General features: G+C 29.2%; 3 protein-coding genes across 6 annotated transcripts; 2 read left to right on the top strand and 1 right to left on the bottom strand.

The window, feature by feature from the left end:
- The first annotated feature begins 419 nt into the window (after positions 1-419).
- Positions 420-9,649, top strand: LOC124947422 (phosphatidylinositol 4,5-bisphosphate 3-kinase catalytic subunit delta isoform). 4 transcript variants are annotated; one of them, XR_007100410.1, is made up of 11 exons: positions 420-1,123; positions 1,268-1,726; positions 4,591-5,025; positions 5,149-5,579; positions 5,692-5,985; positions 6,068-6,346; positions 6,454-6,723; positions 6,844-7,158; positions 7,235-7,697; positions 7,782-8,025; positions 9,148-9,649. XR_007100410.1 is itself a non-coding variant. In XM_047489516.1 (11 exons), the coding sequence occupies exons 2-11, from the start codon at positions 980-982 to the stop codon at positions 7,911-7,913; spliced, it is 3,222 nt and encodes a 1,073-aa protein (XP_047345472.1). In that variant the 5' UTR covers positions 420-748; positions 868-979; the 3' UTR covers positions 7,914-9,649. The 4 variants fall into 4 exon arrangements, 3 of the variants coding, with proteins under 3 accessions (XP_047345472.1, XP_047345471.1, XP_047345473.1); XM_047489516.1 differs by having other exon boundaries at positions 420-748; positions 868-1,123; positions 7,782-9,649; XM_047489515.1 differs by having other exon boundaries at positions 7,782-9,649.
- On the bottom strand, positions 1,567-4,113 carry LOC124947425 (spindle pole body component 110-like). Its single transcript, XM_047489519.1, has 6 exons — positions 3,759-4,113; positions 3,389-3,683; positions 3,185-3,305; positions 2,812-3,109; positions 2,568-2,724; positions 1,567-2,506 (listed from the first exon to the last, which is right to left on the bottom strand). Exons 1-6 carry the CDS (start codon positions 4,025-4,027, stop codon positions 1,886-1,888), a joined length of 1,761 nt encoding a protein of 586 aa, XP_047345475.1. The 5' UTR covers positions 4,028-4,113; the 3' UTR covers positions 1,567-1,885.
- Positions 9,650-10,290: 641 nt separating the features above from the next.
- On the top strand, positions 10,291-20,053 carry LOC124947550 (pleiotropic drug resistance protein 3-like). The gene is given in 26 exon segments (XM_047489853.1): positions 10,291-10,427; positions 11,569-11,803; positions 12,452-12,762; positions 12,860-13,058; positions 13,123-13,261; positions 13,370-13,703; positions 13,779-13,910; positions 14,218-14,446; positions 14,879-14,984; positions 15,047-15,218; positions 15,370-15,462; positions 16,468-16,568; positions 16,918-17,117; positions 17,194-17,242; positions 17,332-17,381; positions 17,461-17,600; positions 17,697-17,867; positions 17,958-18,196; positions 18,275-18,467; positions 18,561-18,592; positions 18,675-18,780; positions 18,871-19,156; positions 19,159-19,311; positions 19,388-19,493; positions 19,578-19,678; positions 19,786-20,053. Coding segments are annotated over 26 exon segments (4,155 nt in total). The 5' UTR covers positions 10,291-10,325; the 3' UTR covers positions 19,962-20,053.
- Positions 20,054-20,506: the final 453 nt, after the last annotated feature.

Here is a 20,506-nt window from a genome sequence, read left to right as displayed (position 1 = left end):
ATGATGGCGATTCTTATAAAAAGATAACATTTATTGTTCATAAGTGAGATATGTTTCTAAAACTTTAAATTCTTTTATTTTTTATGATCTTTCAAAATTAAATGATTAAGTTCCATAAAAAGCAAAACAATTTTCACCTGAATAATTTTGACAAATTGATAATCTCCCAATTATGATACTCGATAATAATGTATGCCAAGATTAATAACATATTACTGTATTTGAATTTACATAATATAATTTTACGAATTTACTTCATAACCATTCATATAGTATTTATTTATATTTTGAATATCTAAATTAATATTATAATTTTAGAGGATACTATATACAATTACATTACTCCAATCAACGAGTTGATAACTTTAATTTTCATGAAACGATAGATGTGTGGTTTATTTAGTTACATGAATGTACAACCAAAGTTTTACCCTTCTGTCGTTAAATTATCTGTAAATTGTGCTTACTTTGGCTTGCTCACTCAACGCAACAAATAATGGATGACTTGTGTTGTTATTTGCAAGAAATATGATTGCATGTATGCGAATACAAATCATAAATTATTGATAGAACAAAACTCATTAAGGAAGAAAAAAGTAAAGGATAAAATATTTTGTTATTTAATTTGTAAAAATCACGAAGACGTAATATTGTTTTGGATCTCGAATTGAAGTGACAGTGTGGTACACTTTGTAACACCATAGGTTGTATGTACTGCTTTTATAGGAAAGTGATAAAACTGACAAATGTGTGTTTACATCAAAATAAATATTAAATGATTTTAAGACAATATTGTATATATTTCCTCCACTACAATGAGGGGAAATAATTTGCTTGACATAGAGCTTATGAAATTATGTAAACCAGACAGGAGATGTATTTGATAACTGCCAGTTTTGAGTTCGACACTGTTGCTATTCTAGTGCCTGAATAATACATAGCCTTGTTTTGTGCCTAATGCACTAATACATTTTTCATCATGGTGCATATACCAAGCACATATACTTATGATTTTTGGGCAAAAACACCAACAGAAGTCGTAGAGTTAACATGTTTGATGCCCAACGGTGTGGTAGTCCCACTTGATACAAATCGTAATGCTACATTGGCTGAAATTAAAGAAGCAAGTATTTTTTTTAATATTCTTAAAATTCTTTCATAGTTATCAAATTGTCTGAGTAGAAATGTTATATAATTATATATATATATATTTTTTTTTTTTCTAACTAAATGTGTGTTCACAAATAATAGAATATAAATATTATAGGATCTTTGGGACGAGGCAAGCAAGTATCCTCTTCATGGAATATTGAAAGATGCACAATCATATGTATTTTCATACATCAACTCAAATGCAGAGGCAGAAGAACTACGAGATGAAACAAGACGTCTTTGTGATATAAAACCATTTTGTTCTGTACTAAAAGTTATTGAACGAGAAGGTATAAAAAATGATAGGAATTTAGATGCCCAAATAGGTCATATAATTGGAAAAGGATTACATGAATTTGCTGCCTTAAAAAATTCTGAAGTCAATGACTTCAGATGGAAAATGCGAGTATTGGGTGATGAAGTAGCTGTTGCTAGACAAAAAAAATCATGGGTAGAGAAAGTACAATATCAGTATCCATTAAGGTTAGCTCCAAGTTCTGCGATACCTAAAAATATTGAATGTCGGCTAAAGGATGGAAATCTTGTTCTTGTTACAAAATTCAGGAATACAGAGGTATGTAATATTTATATATTTTTATATTATAAAAATAAGCATTAAGTAGAAAGTTATAAAAATTAACAAGGGTAGTTTTACATATAAAAATACAATTATAAAGCAGAATTGCATATACATTTACAATTTTCCATTCATTGTCACAATATCTTTAGTCTTTTATTTAGATGATTCAGATGAAATATATATAGTTTTGTATTGTTTTCTAATTTTCTTTTTTTCTTCATTTTGCTTCTTTTTTATGATGGAATTGTCACTTAATGAATTTTTTGTATCTTCAGCAAACTGTACAATTTTCTGCGGTTTTTGTACTTCTCCAATTAAATTTGAATCTGTTGTTTCAATATGAGTTGCTTTAAGATCTAGTACTGTATTGTTCTCTATTATTTTGCATTGTACTATGTTCGCGTTTTCTTCCAATTTTGTATCTTCAAATTTGGATTTGCTATTATTGTCATGATCAAGACAATTTTTATCAATATCTGCTTTATATGATTTATTTATTAATAGATCTGATTTATATACGGTATCTATATTACTAGTTGTTTGTAGCATGTTCTTAGACTTAAGGTAATTAATTGGTAATGTATTTTTTAATGTTGTTAATTCTGATGTAACTTTTTCAATATTTTTTATATCACTTTCTAATATTATTTCTTCTTTATCAGGAAAATCTTTATAAATAGTCCTGTGTTGTTCTATTGCTTCAAAAAATAATTTATAATCTGATGAAATTGTATTTTCCAATTCTAACTGACTTTTAATTGCTGATAATTGTGCCTGCAAAGTAACATTACAGTAATTATATAAAAATAGTTTTATATTTAATAAAAGAACTTACTTCCATATACATTGCTTTATATTGCCAGTATTGAAGTTGTTTAGCTATTTTATGTTTTATTTCAGTTTGAAGTAACATATCAACAGAATCACGTTCAATCCTCTGATGTAACTCCTGTATTTCTTTTTTTTTCTCTGCTAGTAATGACTCCAAATAGCTGAAGTAAATATAATTTTGTTTTATACAAACACAGTACTTTATTTTATAAGAAAACAAAAGAATGTATTATAAAGAACATGCTTACCTAAAGGAGTTATCAATTGTTTTCGTTTCGGTATTAGCTTGTTGAACTTCTAATAATTTCTTTTCCAAATCACGAATTCTGTTTTTATATTTATTTATTAATTCATTATCTTCTGAAAATATATTTACATATTCATCCCATTTTCTTAATATAGATGCTTTCTCTATTTTCAGAGTTTTAACTTCTTCAGCTTTTATATCATATGCTTGTTTTAGTTCATCATATTTTTTTTTTAAAATAGTTACTTTATTTACCGCCAGTTGACGTCGATCCTCAACTTCAGCAAACAAAGAATTACCTATAATAGTATTACAATATTTATTATCTTCTTTAATATTTCCTTTTATATGTAATAATTAATTTTAAAAATTACCTTTGCACGATTCACTAGCAGGAACAATTTTCAATGTTTCTATCTCTGAACGACAAATAACTAATTCTTCACGAATACTTTCTAATACTTCATTTTTTTCTTTCAAATTATTTTTAGTTACCTATATAAAATAATTATTTAGATTAATTTTTATATTTGATTTATTTAATCTTAAGTGCATAATTTTTTGAATAAACAGTATACTTCTAAAATTTCTTGAAGTTCAAAAACTTGATTTTTAATATCTTTAATAATTTCTTCAGCATCCTCTTTTTTTCGTTTTTCATCTTCTAAATTGATTAAAAGTTCTTGGATCTGCTCTTTTAATGGTGTTAACTTTTCTTCAATATCATCGGTTTTATATGAATTATCTTGTGATGTTTTAACTTTGAATTGATGTAATGAATCATATAATTCCTTATTTTCTTTTTCTTTATTTTCTAATATTATTCCTAGGTCATTAAGTTGATTTTCATACGCTTCTTTAGTTTCCCGGTTTCTAGATTAAAAAAAAACATAATTACTATAAATATTTAAAAATTTATATGTTTTATAATTATATATGTTTATTTACTTTTCTTGAATATCGTGAAGTTTTTTTTCTGCTTTCTCTTTTTCCTTTATTAGCAATTGTTCCAATGATTCATTAACTTCTTGAAGTTCCCTTTGCATAGCTTCATTATGGATAAGTTTTAGATGTAATTCGTGTAATTCTTGACGATAATTTTCATTTTGTAAATGTATTTTACGATAATCTGTACTTCCATCAAAAGTCTCGTTTAAATATTCGTCTTTCGAGCCTATAAATGCACTTTCATTACACGAAGACATTGTCTCAGACATTTTGAGGTTATGTTTATGTTTTCTCTATACATTCGGCGGGAATCAATCAAAGAAATTTGAATTCTCATGTACTTGAGATGTACTATATCGGCATAAATTAATGTAATTGTAAAATCAAAGTTTATTCTACAACAAAAAAGAAATAATATATATAATAATATATATATATAATAATAATATATATATATAATAATATATATAATAATATATATATGATAATATATATATATATATATATATGATGAGATACAACTATTTGTTAATGTATATAAGATAGAATAAAAGTGTAAAGGAAATAAATCGTTTATTGTTAATGAACCGAACTATATATATATATATCCATATACCCTTATTTATATATGGATACACAAAATACATATGCACATATCCACGCTTGTATATATATATATATATATATATATATAGACGTACACACACACACACATCCGTTTTATATCAATTATATTATTAATATATTATATTGTGTAAAAATGTAAAATACGATATTTAAATTCATTTTTCAAGAAAAAAAACGTATATTAATAATGACTTATTATTTTTAGACATCTTTTACATTTCAAATCTCGCATTCTACTACACCATATGAGCTATTGGTACTTATTTTAAATAAGAGGGCAAATACGATGATGTTACGAGGTGAACATCCAAATGATTTCATACTTAAAGTATGTGGTCAAGAAGAATATTTGATTGGAGAATATCCTCTTATACAGTTTAATTATATCCAAGATTGTTTAGCAAGAGACATTACACCAACGCTTATTACTCTCAATGTAGATAGTGTATCTTTAGATCAGGATAATGGTCCTGAGAATCCAGATGTAGATGCACTACAGCGCACAAGACCTTCCTTTTCTACGCTTACACTTCGTAAAAAAGGCAAACATGTTTCTGCTTGGAAGATAGATGATCCATTTGTGTTCACTGTAAATGGTATTTCTCGACTCAACTGTGATGCTGCCCATCGGACAGTAGAGGTATACAAGTTTATTTATAAATTGATTTCAGAAATATCCATGAAATTAATTTTAGTTTTACAGTTTTATTGTCAATTCATTATATTGACAGTATTCTTTAAGCTGTCAAATTTATATACATAGATTGGGTTGCAAGCTGGCCTTTTCCATGGCGGGAAGTCATTGTGTGAGAGTCAGAAAACCAAAGAAACTATAGTAAGCTCGGATGGCAGTTGTGAATGGGAAGAAACTCTTAGATTTGATATAAAAGTTAAAGATATACCTCGAATGGCACGTTTATGTTTTGTCTTGTATGAAATTAGTAAAACTTCAAAAGGCCTAAAGAGTAGAAGACTGGTTAAAGATTCTAAGCAGGAATTCTTTATAAATCCTTTGTGTTGGGCAAACACAACTATATATGACTTTAAGTCTCAATTAAAGACTGGAGCGATGACATTATATACATGGACATATGCAGAGGATATGCAGAATGATGATTTACTTCATCCTTTAGGGACAGTAGTATCAAATCCACATATTGATAGAGCAGCAGCACTTATGCTGACATTTCCTAAGTATGCTTATGCTTTGTTTTTAGGCAGTTTAAACAAACTATTTACAAGATAAATCTTTAATACTCTTTTTTTAAATATTTTAAGAGATAGATTAAGTTAATTTTTTTTACAGCTATGGAAAAGATAAATCTGTACTCTATCCTACTCCAGAAAAAATGGTAGAATATGCAAGAAAACTACGTGAATCTGCTAGTGAAAGAATAATGCAAGAAGAACCAAATCAAGACAATGACATTAATAAATTTCAACAATTAGAACAATTAAGATCTTTAGCAGATAGAGATCCACTCCATGAACTCCATGAACAGGAGAAGAAAACTATGTGGGCATTGAGGCATCATTGTCTTCATGAAATTCCAACAGTTTTGGCCAAACTATTGCAATGTGTAGAATGGAATGATCACAAGTAACACTACACAAATTTTATATATTTTAGTGATGGAAGATTAAATTCAATCTGATTGTTGTTTTTTTTTTTTTTTTTTCAGAGAAGTAGCAGAAGCTACAGCATTAGTACAACAATGGCCAACATTGCCAGTAGAAAAAGCATTAGAATTATTAGATTATGCCTATGCTGATCAAAATGTTAGAAGTTTTGCTGTACGTTGTCTTTTAGATGTTAGTGATGAGGATTTGAGTTTGTACCTTTTACAATTGGCTCAAGCATTGAAACATGAAAATTATTTATCATGTGATTTAACTGAATTTCTATTAGGACGTGCTCTTAATAACCAGAGGATAGGACATTATTTGTTTTGGCATCTTCGGTGTGTGATATTCTATTGTTGCATGTATACACCTACGCGTATACTGAAGTATTTGGTATTGTTAAAGAAAAATCAGTCTAAAATTAATCGATCATTTTGTATTTCAGGTCAGAAATGCAAGTTGGTTCTGTTTCTGTTCGTTTTGGTCTTATACTTGAAGCTTATTGTAGAGGTAGTCAACAACATATGCGAGCACTTTTTAAACAAATGGAGTGCTTGGATAAGTTAAGATGTGCTTCAGAACAAGTTAAGCAGAAAAAAGATCGTAAAGCAGCACTTCAAACCTTCCAAGATTTTATTCAAGAACCACATTGTCAAGAAGCATTATCTAATGTTCTTAATCCATTAGATCCAAGCTTTAGGTGGAAACATCTAAAGTAAGCTTTGTAAAAGCAAATATTTTATTAAGCTTATTATAATATCTTTCGTACGTTCTTAGTTTCACGTATTACATTAAATGTATTCCTATTTGTTTCACATTTGTGTTCTATTTGTAGAATTGAAAAGTGTAGGGTTATGGATAGTAAAATGCGACCATTGTGGCTTGTCTTTGAAAATGCGGATCCATTTGGTGAAGATATCTATTTAATACTTAAACATGGAGATGATTTGAGACAAGATATGCTTACACTTCAGATGTTAAGGATCATGGACAAGTTGTGGAAAAGAGAAGGTTTGGATTTACGTATGAATCCATACGGTTGTATATCTACAGAAAATAGAGTTGGAATGATTGAAGTAGTTTTAAATGCTGAGACCATTGCAAATATACAAAAAGAGAAAGGCACGTTTTCTGCAACCGCTGCTTTTAGGTACATACGATTGCAGATGTCGGTCTATGATGTATTTACTTTTGCATACTATTATTTTTTTAATGGATTTTTTTAGGAGAGGTTCATTATTAGCTTGGCTGAAAGATCATAATCATACAGAAGTAGCTTTAAATAAAGCCATTGAAGAATTTACGTTAAGCTGTGCTGGGTATTGTGTCGCAACATATGTTCTTGGAATTGCTGATAGACATTCTGATAATATTATGGTTAAAAAAACTGGCCAACTATTTCATGTTGATTTTGGTCATATCCTCGGACATTTTAAAGAGAAATTTGGGTTTAGACGTGAACGCGTGCCGTTTGTATTAACTAATGATTTTGTTCATGTAATTAATAAAGGACAGACAAAGAAAGGGCAAGCTGTGGAATTTCAGCGATTTCAAAATCATTGTGAACAAGCTTTTTTAATTTTAAGACAGCATGGTGGTTTAATTCTATCCTTATTTGCAATGATGATATCTACTGGACTTCCTGAACTTTCATCAGAAAAAGATCTCAACTATTTAAGGGATACATTGGTATATATATACGATATATTTTCATATTTTAAAATATTTAAACTTTTATAGTATGGTATTTATTGTATATTTTTTTAATTACAGGTGTTAGAAATGTCTGAAAGTGAAGCTCAAAAACACTTTAGAAGTAAATTCGATGAGGCACTTTGCAACTCATGGAAAACTTCACTTAATTGGGCTTCACATAACATGGCTAAAAATAATAAAACAATATGAAAAGTTATACTAGAAAAGGAACGATATTATTTCAATGTGTTTGACGATAGTTAGAATGCAGTTATGCTCTATAGGCAGTGTAAAGTTAATGTCTGAGAAACTTTTGAAGGTGGTAAGAGTCAGTGAAGTATGCTGATTAACAATTTCTAAAAAGTCAATGTACTAAGAAGTTGTGAATAAGACAGTATTTACTACATGCAATGAATACGTATAATGCACATATAATGTTTTAAATCGAACTGTTAATGTGAATTGCTGTCTATGAATGACGAAACAATGAAAATCAGGCGGACGCGTTTTATTAAGCTCTCAGTCGTTGAACACGATATCCATAAAAATACTTAATAGTAAGAAATACACTGTGGCATATATTTTCAGAGGCTGATGTATGATACATATCATTTCTTAACATAGACAGCCTATTCATAAATTTAACAATAAAATTATGTTTAATTTGAAAAAGTATATTGCTTTGAATTTTGTAAAAAAGTTTCATTTAAAAATTGCTGATAGCTGGCTTGTACAGAACTACCTTATATGTAAATTGTCTTCTTTAAATATCACACTACACTAGAGCGCCTTAAAATGGTATGCATAGAAATTCTACTAGAGGACTACTGTTTAAGAAATCCATTTAAATCCAATTCTATTATATACGGCAATAAAAAGTACATTCAAGTATACCAAAACGTGAGGTTCTTACATGTAAAGGATGATAAAATAGAAAAAAGCTATTGTATTTTTATTACTTAGTCTTCGACAGTAGTGCAGAAACTAAGAATAATAAATTTTATCTTATAATTTATTAATAACACTTAAGCATTATTTCTTATCGCCCTTAATATAAATCGTGCTATGCAATAGTCAGTGATAGTGTGATAATTCAAAGCAATATTTATTCATAAAATTATGTTTAAATAACTTAAATTTGTAAGCGGAGCATTACCAGGTTTCTGCCGTTGGGTCGACGTGGCGACCGCCTCAGGTGCCAAAAATAATAAGTGTCGAGAGGACCATTTTTCGTTTTATTAGCACATTTTTATACGTTTTTGTTTTTATGTATTCATATATAGGAAACTCATCTTTGCGTTGCATAAATGTTATTCTTTTTTTTTAACAAGTTCAGTAAATAATTGTTGAGCATACACTGACTTTTTGAAGAGTATTGCAAATGTCAGCAATTTCTTTCTTTGAATTGGATAGTCTAATAAAATGTATTTTTTTCTTTATACAGGAAGCATATTAAGCTTAAGCAAAACATATTCTTTAAGAAACATTAAACAATGTATAATAATAAGAGACGATTACCAATGTTTTCCTACCATAAAATGTTGGAATAATGATGGCCCTTTTGAGAAAAAAAAAGAAAATGTCTGACTGAAAAAATATTGTTTTTGTATTAATAATACGGAATCTCCAATCGAATGTTTATTTACGATTGCTGTCATCTCATAATTATGGAATATCTATAACCAAGATATTCATGACAATCATAATTAACACATTTTTTGCTAATACAAACAATGTGATAAAACTTCACCAAAAGAAAGAAAAAAAGAGAATAAGAGTGGGGGGTGGGGGGAAGTGGGAGTATCCAAATCAAGAATTATGTTATTGATCGATAAATAAAAAGTTTTGTTTATATTCAAAAGCCGTTAATGTTATCGGCTGTTTGAAAATTGTGTAAATGATAAATAAACATTGATCGAACGTCGAAAACGTAATGACCATTGAAATTGCAAGTTTCTCTTTTATAATAATCTATATTATAATATTCATTAAAATTTTTTCTAATTTAAAAAGCCATGTTACCATTAGTTCAGATTATACTTTATTTCATTTATTACAGTAGTAAATATTTTTGCGCGTTCATAATTTTCTTATATAAGATTAACAAGGACGAAGGTATTGCAAGATACTTCAGGTTCGTACTCGTTCTGAAATAAGCGAATGCGTGCGCGTAAGTAACTAGCGTGAGGGGATCGACAGTGTCTCTCCTTTGTACGTTCAAAGGGGACACATAGGTCTTCTTTAGTGGCACCCGAGCTAATGACGGCTACGTGTCTTCTTTATGGATCTCTAAGACTATTCCACGTAACAGCATTGAGTTTGTTTCCTTACCGTGAATAGTAATTAAGAACTGATATCACTGTGCTTCTTTTTTTATTTATTTTTTTCCATCGTTTCTATTCATTTTTTTTTTTTTTTGTAAAAACTTTATTATTGATGCGTTTGATTTTGAAAAATTAAATAAAAACTTAGAATTCTTTTTAAATCAAAACAATAAGTAGAAAAGTCATGATCTCTAATGATTCATTCTGATGTCAATGGAAATTAGGATCGCATGATTATTTAGTTATATATTTATTGTAAAAAGATTTGAGCGGGATTCGACTAATACTCAAAAAGAGAATGACAGCCGATGAAGAGAGTGAACCATTGATACCAGCAACGAAAGCTGCTTCTAGTAGTAATAAGCAGCAACAAAGAGTCTCCTACCATGCGATTTTGTTTGTGAGTATAATTAAAAATTGTTATCATTGATTTGAAAAATAAAAGAAAAAAAGATTCAAATTGAATTATTTCATTTCCAGTAAAGTATTGATACATCAATGGAAGAAACTATGTATATTAACGTATGATTATTTTATTTAGAAGATGAATGAATTAGTATATCGTTTTTCTAATGCTACGTAATGCTTACCGGTGCTTGTTTGCGTTTGTTTAGTGCTTGCTGTAAAGATATTACTATTTACGTTTCGGTGTATCATTTGACGTATTATCTGTATGAGTTAGGATTATACATTCTTTTACGAGCAAAAGCTTCATATGCCAGTATATATTACCAAGAGAAAATGGCTAATTGAATTTCACAATGTAATTCCATACGGTGATTACTGTATGTACATAAGGCTTCTCTTTATCGCTTTCCATCGATCACATGTTCACCACAATCCTCACGATTTTTTAAGTTCTTTGATCCAATTTGAAATGAATTCTTTTAGTATTTTCTAATCTCTAATTTTATATTCCATATCGAAGTAACAAGAGAATCATATGATTATGTTTTATAAAAATTGATTTGTCCGATTGTCATAAATTTCAATTTCTTACGCGCCAGAATACATTACGTGCATAGGTTTTCATGTAACAGACTAGTATAATTACATAAATGAGACATGAATATTAACACGACTGCAATCGATCGTATCAATGATAGCATAATATCAAATAATATTGTCTTTATATTCTATCTGAGAGAAAATTTACAAACGTTGTATAAAGAGGAAACAACGCTGATTGAACATATATGTTAAAATATTTCAAAATTCTGGCAAAGTTTTCAAATCCTTTTTTATTTATATGCATACCATACTTCTTATAGTATTGCATTTGCATAATCATGTATAAGCGTAAGTACGTAACGTATCGAACGATTCATTGAATTAATTATTAAATATAGAAACACGTCAGAACATATTTGTACATTTTCTAAATAAATGTTAAGTGATTATATTCAATCTAATTTCAAATTGATTAAACTCTAAAATAAATCTACAATACAATAAAAAAATTGTATAAGATCCAAAGTTCACTTTAATTAAGTTATATATTATATATATTTGTTCTCATTTTATTTTTTTTTTATATTTAGGAAAATAATGAACAATTTACGCTGGAAGGTGAAAGTCCAGAGACGACCTTATGCATGGAACCTATTTTCCATTCATCGACCAGAATATCACAACTATGCGGTACTCCGAATGACAAGATTACATACACTTGGAGCGACATAAATGCATACGTTACTGCAAGAAAGGACACAATATGGGACCGTACTCTTTTTAAAAATAAAAGACCACTGGAACAAAGGCATATACTAAAAGATGGTAGGAATTTTAAAATATTAAAAAATGCGATCGTTATTAATCTGAAAACGTTAACGATTAATGTGACGTTAATTATATAGTATTTTATGAATGGAATAATTAATTATTAAGACTTATTGAAATATTATAATAAACTATAATCGAATGGAAATATAGAAGAAGGGATTATGTTATAAATTTTTCGAAAGATGTTTTCCGCAGAAGAAGGGTCAATGTGATGTAGAAGAGACTTATGTCAAAGTTTAATATTCTTGATGCGTTTATTAAAAAAAAAATTATTTATATGTTTTCTGAAAAATTTATACATACTAATGTCAAAAACTAAAATTGTCAAACTTTTTTTTTATTTTTATACCCAATTTTATATTTGCAGTTAATAAATTACTTTTTTCTTATTGGATTATTATTTATTTTTCAAAGTTGAAGAAGGAGGTGTATTGCAGCAGTAATTGCTTTTGTAATCGCTGCAATGAGCGACGAATTGTTTTTATGTTTTCCTGTAAATTTTATGAAATGTAACATATGAACAAGAATAAAGCATAGTTACATTTATTTATAATATTTTATATTGGCCAATATTATATGAGAATTTGAAATTAACATCTAATCGATCCATTTATTTTCTTTTGTATGATCACAAATATGTAGTATCTGGAGTGGCCTATCCTGGTGAATTGTTAGTAATTATGGGATCATCAGGTGCAGGAAAAACAACCTTGTTGAATGCGTTAACTTTTCGATCTGGTCCTGATGTCACAGTATCGGGATTGATGGCCGCCAATGGTAAAAGAGTGTCGTCAAAAGTTCTAACATCTAGGACAGCATATGTACAACAAGACGATCTTTTCATCGGAACTTTGACTGTTAAAGAACATTTGCTTTTTCAAGCGATGGTTCGTATGGACAAATATATATCTTTTGAGCAAAGAAAAAAAAGAGTTAACGAGGTCATTAACGAGGTAATCGAAAAAAGTTAATCGGAAAAGTTACTTCTTATTGACGATCAAATTATTATTTATTGTACTTTATGATTAATTATATAATATAATATTGCAGCTTGCTTTAACGAAATGTAAAAATACAATAATTGGAATGCCGGGTCGCATGAAAGGTCTCTCGGGTGGTGAAATGAAGAGACTCTCTTTTGCTTCAGAAGTTCTTACTGATCCACCCTTGATGTTTTGCGACGAACCAACTTCCGGTCTTGATTCTTTTATGGCGCATCAGGTTGTCTCTGTTCTAAAAACCTTAACAGGTAAATTAAAGTGGATTGTATCTTGTTGTCGCAAATAAAGCAACTTGTTACATTTTTTTTATAGCACGTGGTAAAACAATCATTGCAACACTACATCAACCATCCTCCGAATTATTTACTCTTTTTGATAAAATTCTGTTAATGGCCGAGGGAAGGGTCGCTTTCATGGGCACAACGACGCAAGTTTGCGACTTCTTTAAAACGTAAGTTAAATTATTTATCAAGTTGATTGACTTTAGCTAACTATAGGTAACTATAACTATAGGTGACTATAGGTAACTATAATGTGTATGGTGATTATGTCGTTACAGATTAGGAGCTGCCTGTCCTAGTAATTACAATCCTGCCGATTATTTCATTCAAGTTCTTGCCGTGGTACCTGGACGAGAAGCATCATGTAGGCATTCGATAAACACAGTTTGCGATACTTTTCAAAAGAGCGAATATGGATTGAAAATAGCTTTGGAAGCTGAGACAGTGAATGGTGAATTTGAGAATTCTCTTAAAGAGGCAATATATCCGAATAATATGAAATCACCCTATAAAGCCTCATGGTGCGAACAATTTTGTGCTGTATTATGGAGATCTTGGCTTGCGGTGATTAAAGAACCGAACCTCATCAAAGTCCGCCTTTTGCAGACTATAGTATGCTTATTTGTCTATATTAATTATGAATAATAGCAATAAAAAAGAACATACATTTTTTTATTTTGTCTTTAGCTAGTTTCACTGTTAATTGGTATCGTCTATTTTAATCAACGGTTGGATCAAGACGGTGTAATGAACATCAACGGTGCCCTTTTCATTTTTCTAACAAATATGACCTTCCAGAACGTTTTCGCTGTGATTAACGTAAGAAGTCAAAAATTTTATCACTAAATTAATCTAAATTTTTTTTTTTTTTTTAATCGTCGATTCGCACAGTTAGAAATCATTGATTTTGTAATAGTTATATTTGTTATCGACAACCTCTATGTTAGTAGCATAACATATCAAATAACGGTGTATCGTATATCAGAGAGAATATTACATGAGCGATCATGAACGAAAACTTGGCACGGTAGATGGGCAAATATTTTCTAGTTTAGCTTATCTTAAATCGAGTCTCATTTTTTCCAATGATCTTTTTATTTTTTATATGACCATAATTGTTTTGTAGATATTTTGTGCTGAACTTCCGGTATTTTTAAGAGAACACCGCAGTGGCATGTATCGTACGGACGTTTATTTCATTTGCAAAACACTGGCAGAAGCACCGATTTTTATAGCTATTCCTTTATTGTTTACAATAATCGTTTATCCAATGATTGGTTTATATTCCGATGTGAATCATTTTTTTATTACCGTTGGCATTGTAACTCTTGTTGCCAACGTTTCTACTTCATTCGGTAAGTAAATTAGATGAACCTTTAAATAAATAACATCGTAGTTCTATAGATGAATCTATATGTAACTTTGTTCTTTAATTCGATGTGCAAAGAAATAGAAAAATGTGGAAATATGAGTAATACCATCTTGTATTTCGATCATTCTCGTAACATATATTTTCGTCGTGATTGACTGTAATATGTTTGTGAAACATATGATCCTTGAAAAGACATATTTGCTTCAGTATGGATTATCTATCCTATATTATTTACTTAAACACGTGATGAAAATATTATTAGGCATATAATATGTATATTCTCATTACCAGTTACGTGCGTGTTTGTATCATGTACTCATGCATACATATTGATATGCGTTATAAAAATTCAAACACATTATTTATTTCACACACACACATATATCGAGTAAATTATTTCATTCTATCTTTTCAGGCTATCTCATATCATGTATTAGCACCAACATTTCAATGGCTCTCTCGATAGGACCTCCAGTGATAATACCTTTTCTATTATTTGGAGGATTTTTCTTAAATGCAGGGTAAATGAAATAAAAAAATTGTAATAATTTTGAATTGTTTATATGTATATATTTTTATATAGATCCGTACCACCATACTTTGAATGGCTCTCATATTTGTCCTGGTTCCGATATGGAAACGAGGCTCTTCTTATTAATCAATGGGCAGATGTAGAGACAATAGAATGTACCAGAAGTAATTCGACCTGTCCAAAAAGTGGACATATGGTTCTTCAAATCTATAATTTCAAGCAAGTGTGTACCTATAAAAGATTTGGATTATTTATTAATAGTATATTTTTTTGAAATTTATTTAACAATTTTTTATTAGAATGAATATATATATATATATATATATATATATATATATATATATATATATATAATGATTTTGATTCTGTTTCAGGAAAATTTTTGGATGGATATAGTTTGTTTATTTTCTCTGATCATAGTGTTCCGTTTTCTAGCGTTTCTTGCTTTATTATCGAAGACACGTCGTTCTAGATAGATCTAAAGAAATTTTATCTCTATCACTGCCTCAATCCACTAATGCAGAGATAACGTTCTTTATATTTTTGATGTTTTAAGTACAAATAAACAAGCTTAAAAGTTTTATTCGATATTGTCTTTATATGTATCAATTTGTTTATACAATCTTATATATTATTATTTTAATTGAATTAAGAATGTTAATAAATACATCAAAGTAGAAGAAATACTTATAACTAATTTGAAGAAAAGAATGAGAATTAGAAAAGAATGAATACGGTTTCTGATACTTATCAAAATAATTCTGATATTGATTCCGACATATAATCACCGTAAGATATAGGTGTGCGTGATGCATTGATCTACGTGCTATGAAAAAGGTATACATGATCTGTAACAATCCGGCGTCATTTCCCGTACAGACATCCACCATATCCTTTAATATATCACAGTATCGTTACAAACCGGTTACAATGCACACCGTGTGACCGCAACAGAAAAAAAGAAAAGAAGAACTTATGAGATAGTTATACTTAACTCACTTAAAAAGGATCTTCGTTATTTGAGATCACAATTTTTTACTCGTTCCAATAAAAATTCGAATGATGCTTTTCTAGAATAATATTATTTTAATATCTGATTAAAGTATCTTGAAAAGTTTTAAAATCATGAAGAAGAATGATGATGATGATTATTACATTAATTATAAAAGAATATTAGTAATTTCAATCAGTTATTTGATTACCGTGTAAAATCTATCGCAAGTACTTAGATAGCATATCGAACGTGTAAGGTTTCGGTTTTCAATTACCATAATCTGAGTCTTAGACATCTTATGCCAAAGAAGGGATATTTTTAAATAGAAGTGAAAGTCTATTGTTTCTTCTATCTATATTAAATAAGAACTGAAAATTCAATTTTAGAAAAAACAATACATTTGATCATTCTCACACACTAACTGAATGGAGTTCACATAAAAATAAGAAGAATTCTATTGCATCTGGTTTCATTAAAGGCGTCTCAAATTCATAACGCTATCCACAAGTATAATCAAGGGGTTAGCGAAGCATTTCAAGACTCATGTAGTCTGTTCAGTACCGCATGCGGTGGTGACACGTTAGTTTGCTCTCTGATGGGTCTCCTCTGACTTCTGTAAGGCTTCGGAGAAGAACGAGAACGCTCAACGTACACAGATATCTTACTCGTTCAAATTTGATATTATTAGTAATGTTTTTACACCGAGTGATCAATTGATAGTATTCGATATCTCAGACATCTTGTGCGCGTCGATTTTATTACATGATAATGCTGTATCAATATTTCTGTTTAATCCTTAAATTCCTAAACATTAAAATCTTGATACGACATTAATAACACAAAAAAGATCTAACATTATTAGAAGAGATCTAATAATAGATTCCTCACATTTTTCCAAGCTAAATAATATATAAAAATTTATAAAAATATCGGACAATCATCTAAAATTTGTGATTATCATTATGACGAACGAACAATTGATCGATATGACTGTGATAAAGAAACCTTTAATTCTAAAACCATCAAATAGTAAAAATTCATCCGGAGCAACACTTTTTTGGCGAGATCTTTCTGTATACGCGATGAAACGTAATGGAAAAACCATAGACAAACAACTTATAAACAACGGTAAATGTATTTTTTTCAAGGAATATTGCAAATAATAATTTGACCTGCAGTTTGTTAATATCCAATGTCATTTTAGTGCGAGGAGTGATAAAACCTGGAGATCTAACAGCTATATTAGGAGGCAGGTAAAATAGTTCATTATAATAAATAATGATATTTATAATCGACAGAATAATTCAATTGTAGATCTTATTAGTATTTTTTTTTAATTTAGTGGATCTGGGAAAACATCGTTAATGACAGCATTGGCACTTCGTACAGGACGTAAATAAGATTTTATTCTAAATCGTGAATATTTTTACGAAAGATCAGGCATAACGGAGACGATTTTTATTTTTTCCAGCTGGTATTGTGGTGCACGGTGATATCCGTGTGAACGGTGTTCCAATCGGATCATCTTATATGAAACATAACAGTGGTTTTATGCATCAGGAAGATATGTTTATTGGAACGATGACCGTTTTGGAACATCTGTGGTTTATGGTTCATGCATTTATTTAACATTAATTTTAATAATAAAATAAATTTTAACGTAAAAAACATTGAATTTACATTTAAAAATATTTATTGTTTGATTAGGCTCGAATGAAATTCGACAGAAGGGTACGAAATCGCGAAATTCATGGAAAAATTGAAAGTTTATTACGTGACGTTGGTTTGATTTATAGATGTAACGTTCGTATTGGTGATAATGACGATGGAAAGATTTTATCGGGTGGAGAAAAGAAAAGGCTTGCTTTTGCGACGGAAGTACGGTATATCTTTCTTCATCTCTTCGTTTATAATACTCAAATATTTAAGTTTCAAGATATATACTAATTGAATTCTGCAATTTTTTAGTTGCTCACGGATCCAAAGATATTATTTTTAGATGAACCAACAACGGGACAAGATGCACATTCTGCTAGCTTTTTGATATCAGAATTAACGTCATTTGCAGCGAAAGGTCGAACAGTTTTATGTACCATACATCAACCGAGCTCTGCAATTTTTGATTGTTTTCGACGAATTATACTCGTTGCTGATGGAAGAATTGCATTTGCTGGTACCAATGAACAAGCTATTCGCTTTTTTGCAAGGTATTCAACAAATTAATTTTTTTATAAACAAACTGATAATCATACTCAACTTTTGATAATTCTATTTGTCGTTTATAGTCAAGGTTACGAATGTCCACAAACCTACAATCCCGCTGATTTCCTTGTTGCAACTCTTGCGATTGTTCCAAGAGATGAGGGCAGTAGTAGAATAACTGCACAAAGAATTTGTGATGCTTTTCTCACAAGTGAAGCATGTAAGGAAGTGGATGTTAACATACAATTGGAATTGCATATAGCTAAAACCTATCATGTGAGGAACTTTAAATAATATAGTATATTCATACATATATCTCTTTGACTATAATCACCAGTTGCAATATCTTATTCTTCTTTTTTTTTGTAGTGGAGAAATGACGTTTTACTTACAAACGAGTTGTAAGTATTTACTCATGTTAAAACTTATCATTTACAATTGCTGTCCTTATTAGTATATCCTACATTAAAAATTCTTTTAAAGCAAGCAATTACAATGTTGGTTGAAGCTTTTTTGGATGGTCCATCGTGGTTTTATGCAAGTGTTAAGAAATCCATCATTACAGCTAATCAGAATGTTTCAAAAATTGGTAAATCAAAAAGTTCTCATTTAAATTACTTTATCAATTAAAAGAATTAAAGTTGTAAAATTAAATTTGTATATTATTTATTATATATAGTGTGTAGCAACAATGGCTGGACTTTGTTTTGTGGGTGCAGTGAATTTGGATCAACTGGGAATACAAGCTGTACAGGGTGTTATTTTTATTTTAGTTTCTGAAAATGCATTTTTTCCAATGTATGCTACTTTATCTTTAATACCACAAGAACTCCCACTTTTTCTCAGAGAATACCGTGCTGGAATGTATTCTATTTATCTTTATTACTTTGCAAGAATATTATCTTTGGTAAATTTTATTCTATACCAACTATAAACAATAAGTAAATGTATAAATATGAAACATAATTAAATTATTAATTTCAGATCCCTGGACTAATACTGGAACCAATATTATTTACAACAATAGTTTATTGGCTTTCTGGATTACGTGCAACAACTGATGCTGTGGTTTCAACTATGATAGTTATTATATTTACAATAAATGTATCAACTGCTTGTGGTATGTTATTATATTAATGTGACATATATTTCACGTAACATAGTAACTTAGAAATGCAAAAAGATACATTGTTTAGGATGTTTCTTTTCTGTGGCATTTGATTCTGTACCATTAGCAATGGCATATTTGGTGCCATTCGATTACATTCTCATGGTCAGTATGGGTCCTTTTATCAAGTTAAGGTAACAATTTGTACAAAGTGGAAATTAATTTAATAGAATATAATCTTTAAAATAATTAATAATTTTGTAAACATTTGATTTAAGTACATTGCCAATTTATGTACGTTGGATAAGATACATTTCATGGCTCTTACAATCGACAGAGACTCTCTCTATTATTCAATGGAGAGGTGTATATAATATATGTAAGACAGATATATATATTTTATTTTTTCTATTATATGTATTTTATTTTTTCAAATAATTAAAAATCCTGTGATATTTTTAAATCCTAAATACTATTTGCTTTTAGCCTGTGAGGTTGTTAATGAAGACTTACCTTGCATGACAAATGGAACAGAAGTATTAGAACATTATGATTTTGACGAGAACAATTTTTGGATGAATATAATATCTATGACTGTTATTTATATCGCATTTCATATTTTTGGTTATGTTTTACTTCGAAGACGATGCAAATCAAATTGATTTAATTAAATGTACATATATCATTGCAAATATTGTAAAGATATTAAAACTTAAAGTAAAAAATAAATTATATTTATAATATTTATAACAAATGAAGATAATGTAACCTTATTCTGCATAAACCTTTTGTATGACAGTAGTATATAGGCTGTTATATTCACAAATCACAATTTCACAATAATTTATACTTTTTGTTTTAAATAACGAATGAAATTATAGTATACGAGCTTCATTGATACTACAAATCAGCAGTGTAGCAAACAGTAAAACTTAATTGTATGTCATTCTTAACCTATATTTTCATGATATCAATAAGCATTTTTACATTCTACAAAAATTTTATACATAGTAAGAAATAGACAGAATATTAATTAAAATAGGCTAAGAGAATATATATATGTACTTCCATTTATGAATGCCCTCAATAACTGGTTCGAGTCCCCCCCACTTAATCCCCACTCTACCGAAAGGTGCGCGAGTATGGTCGTTCTCTACGTGGACGCAATGTACTTGGTCGCTTGTTATATGGATGATTCAAAGTATCC

Source organism: Vespa velutina, chromosome 3, assembly GCF_912470025.1.
Source record: "Vespa velutina chromosome 3, iVesVel2.1, whole genome shotgun sequence".
Classification (NCBI taxonomy): domain Eukaryota; kingdom Metazoa; phylum Arthropoda; class Insecta; order Hymenoptera; family Vespidae; genus Vespa; species Vespa velutina.
Note: the sequence above shows the minus strand (reverse complement) of the source record. Positions and strands in the feature narration are given on the sequence as shown.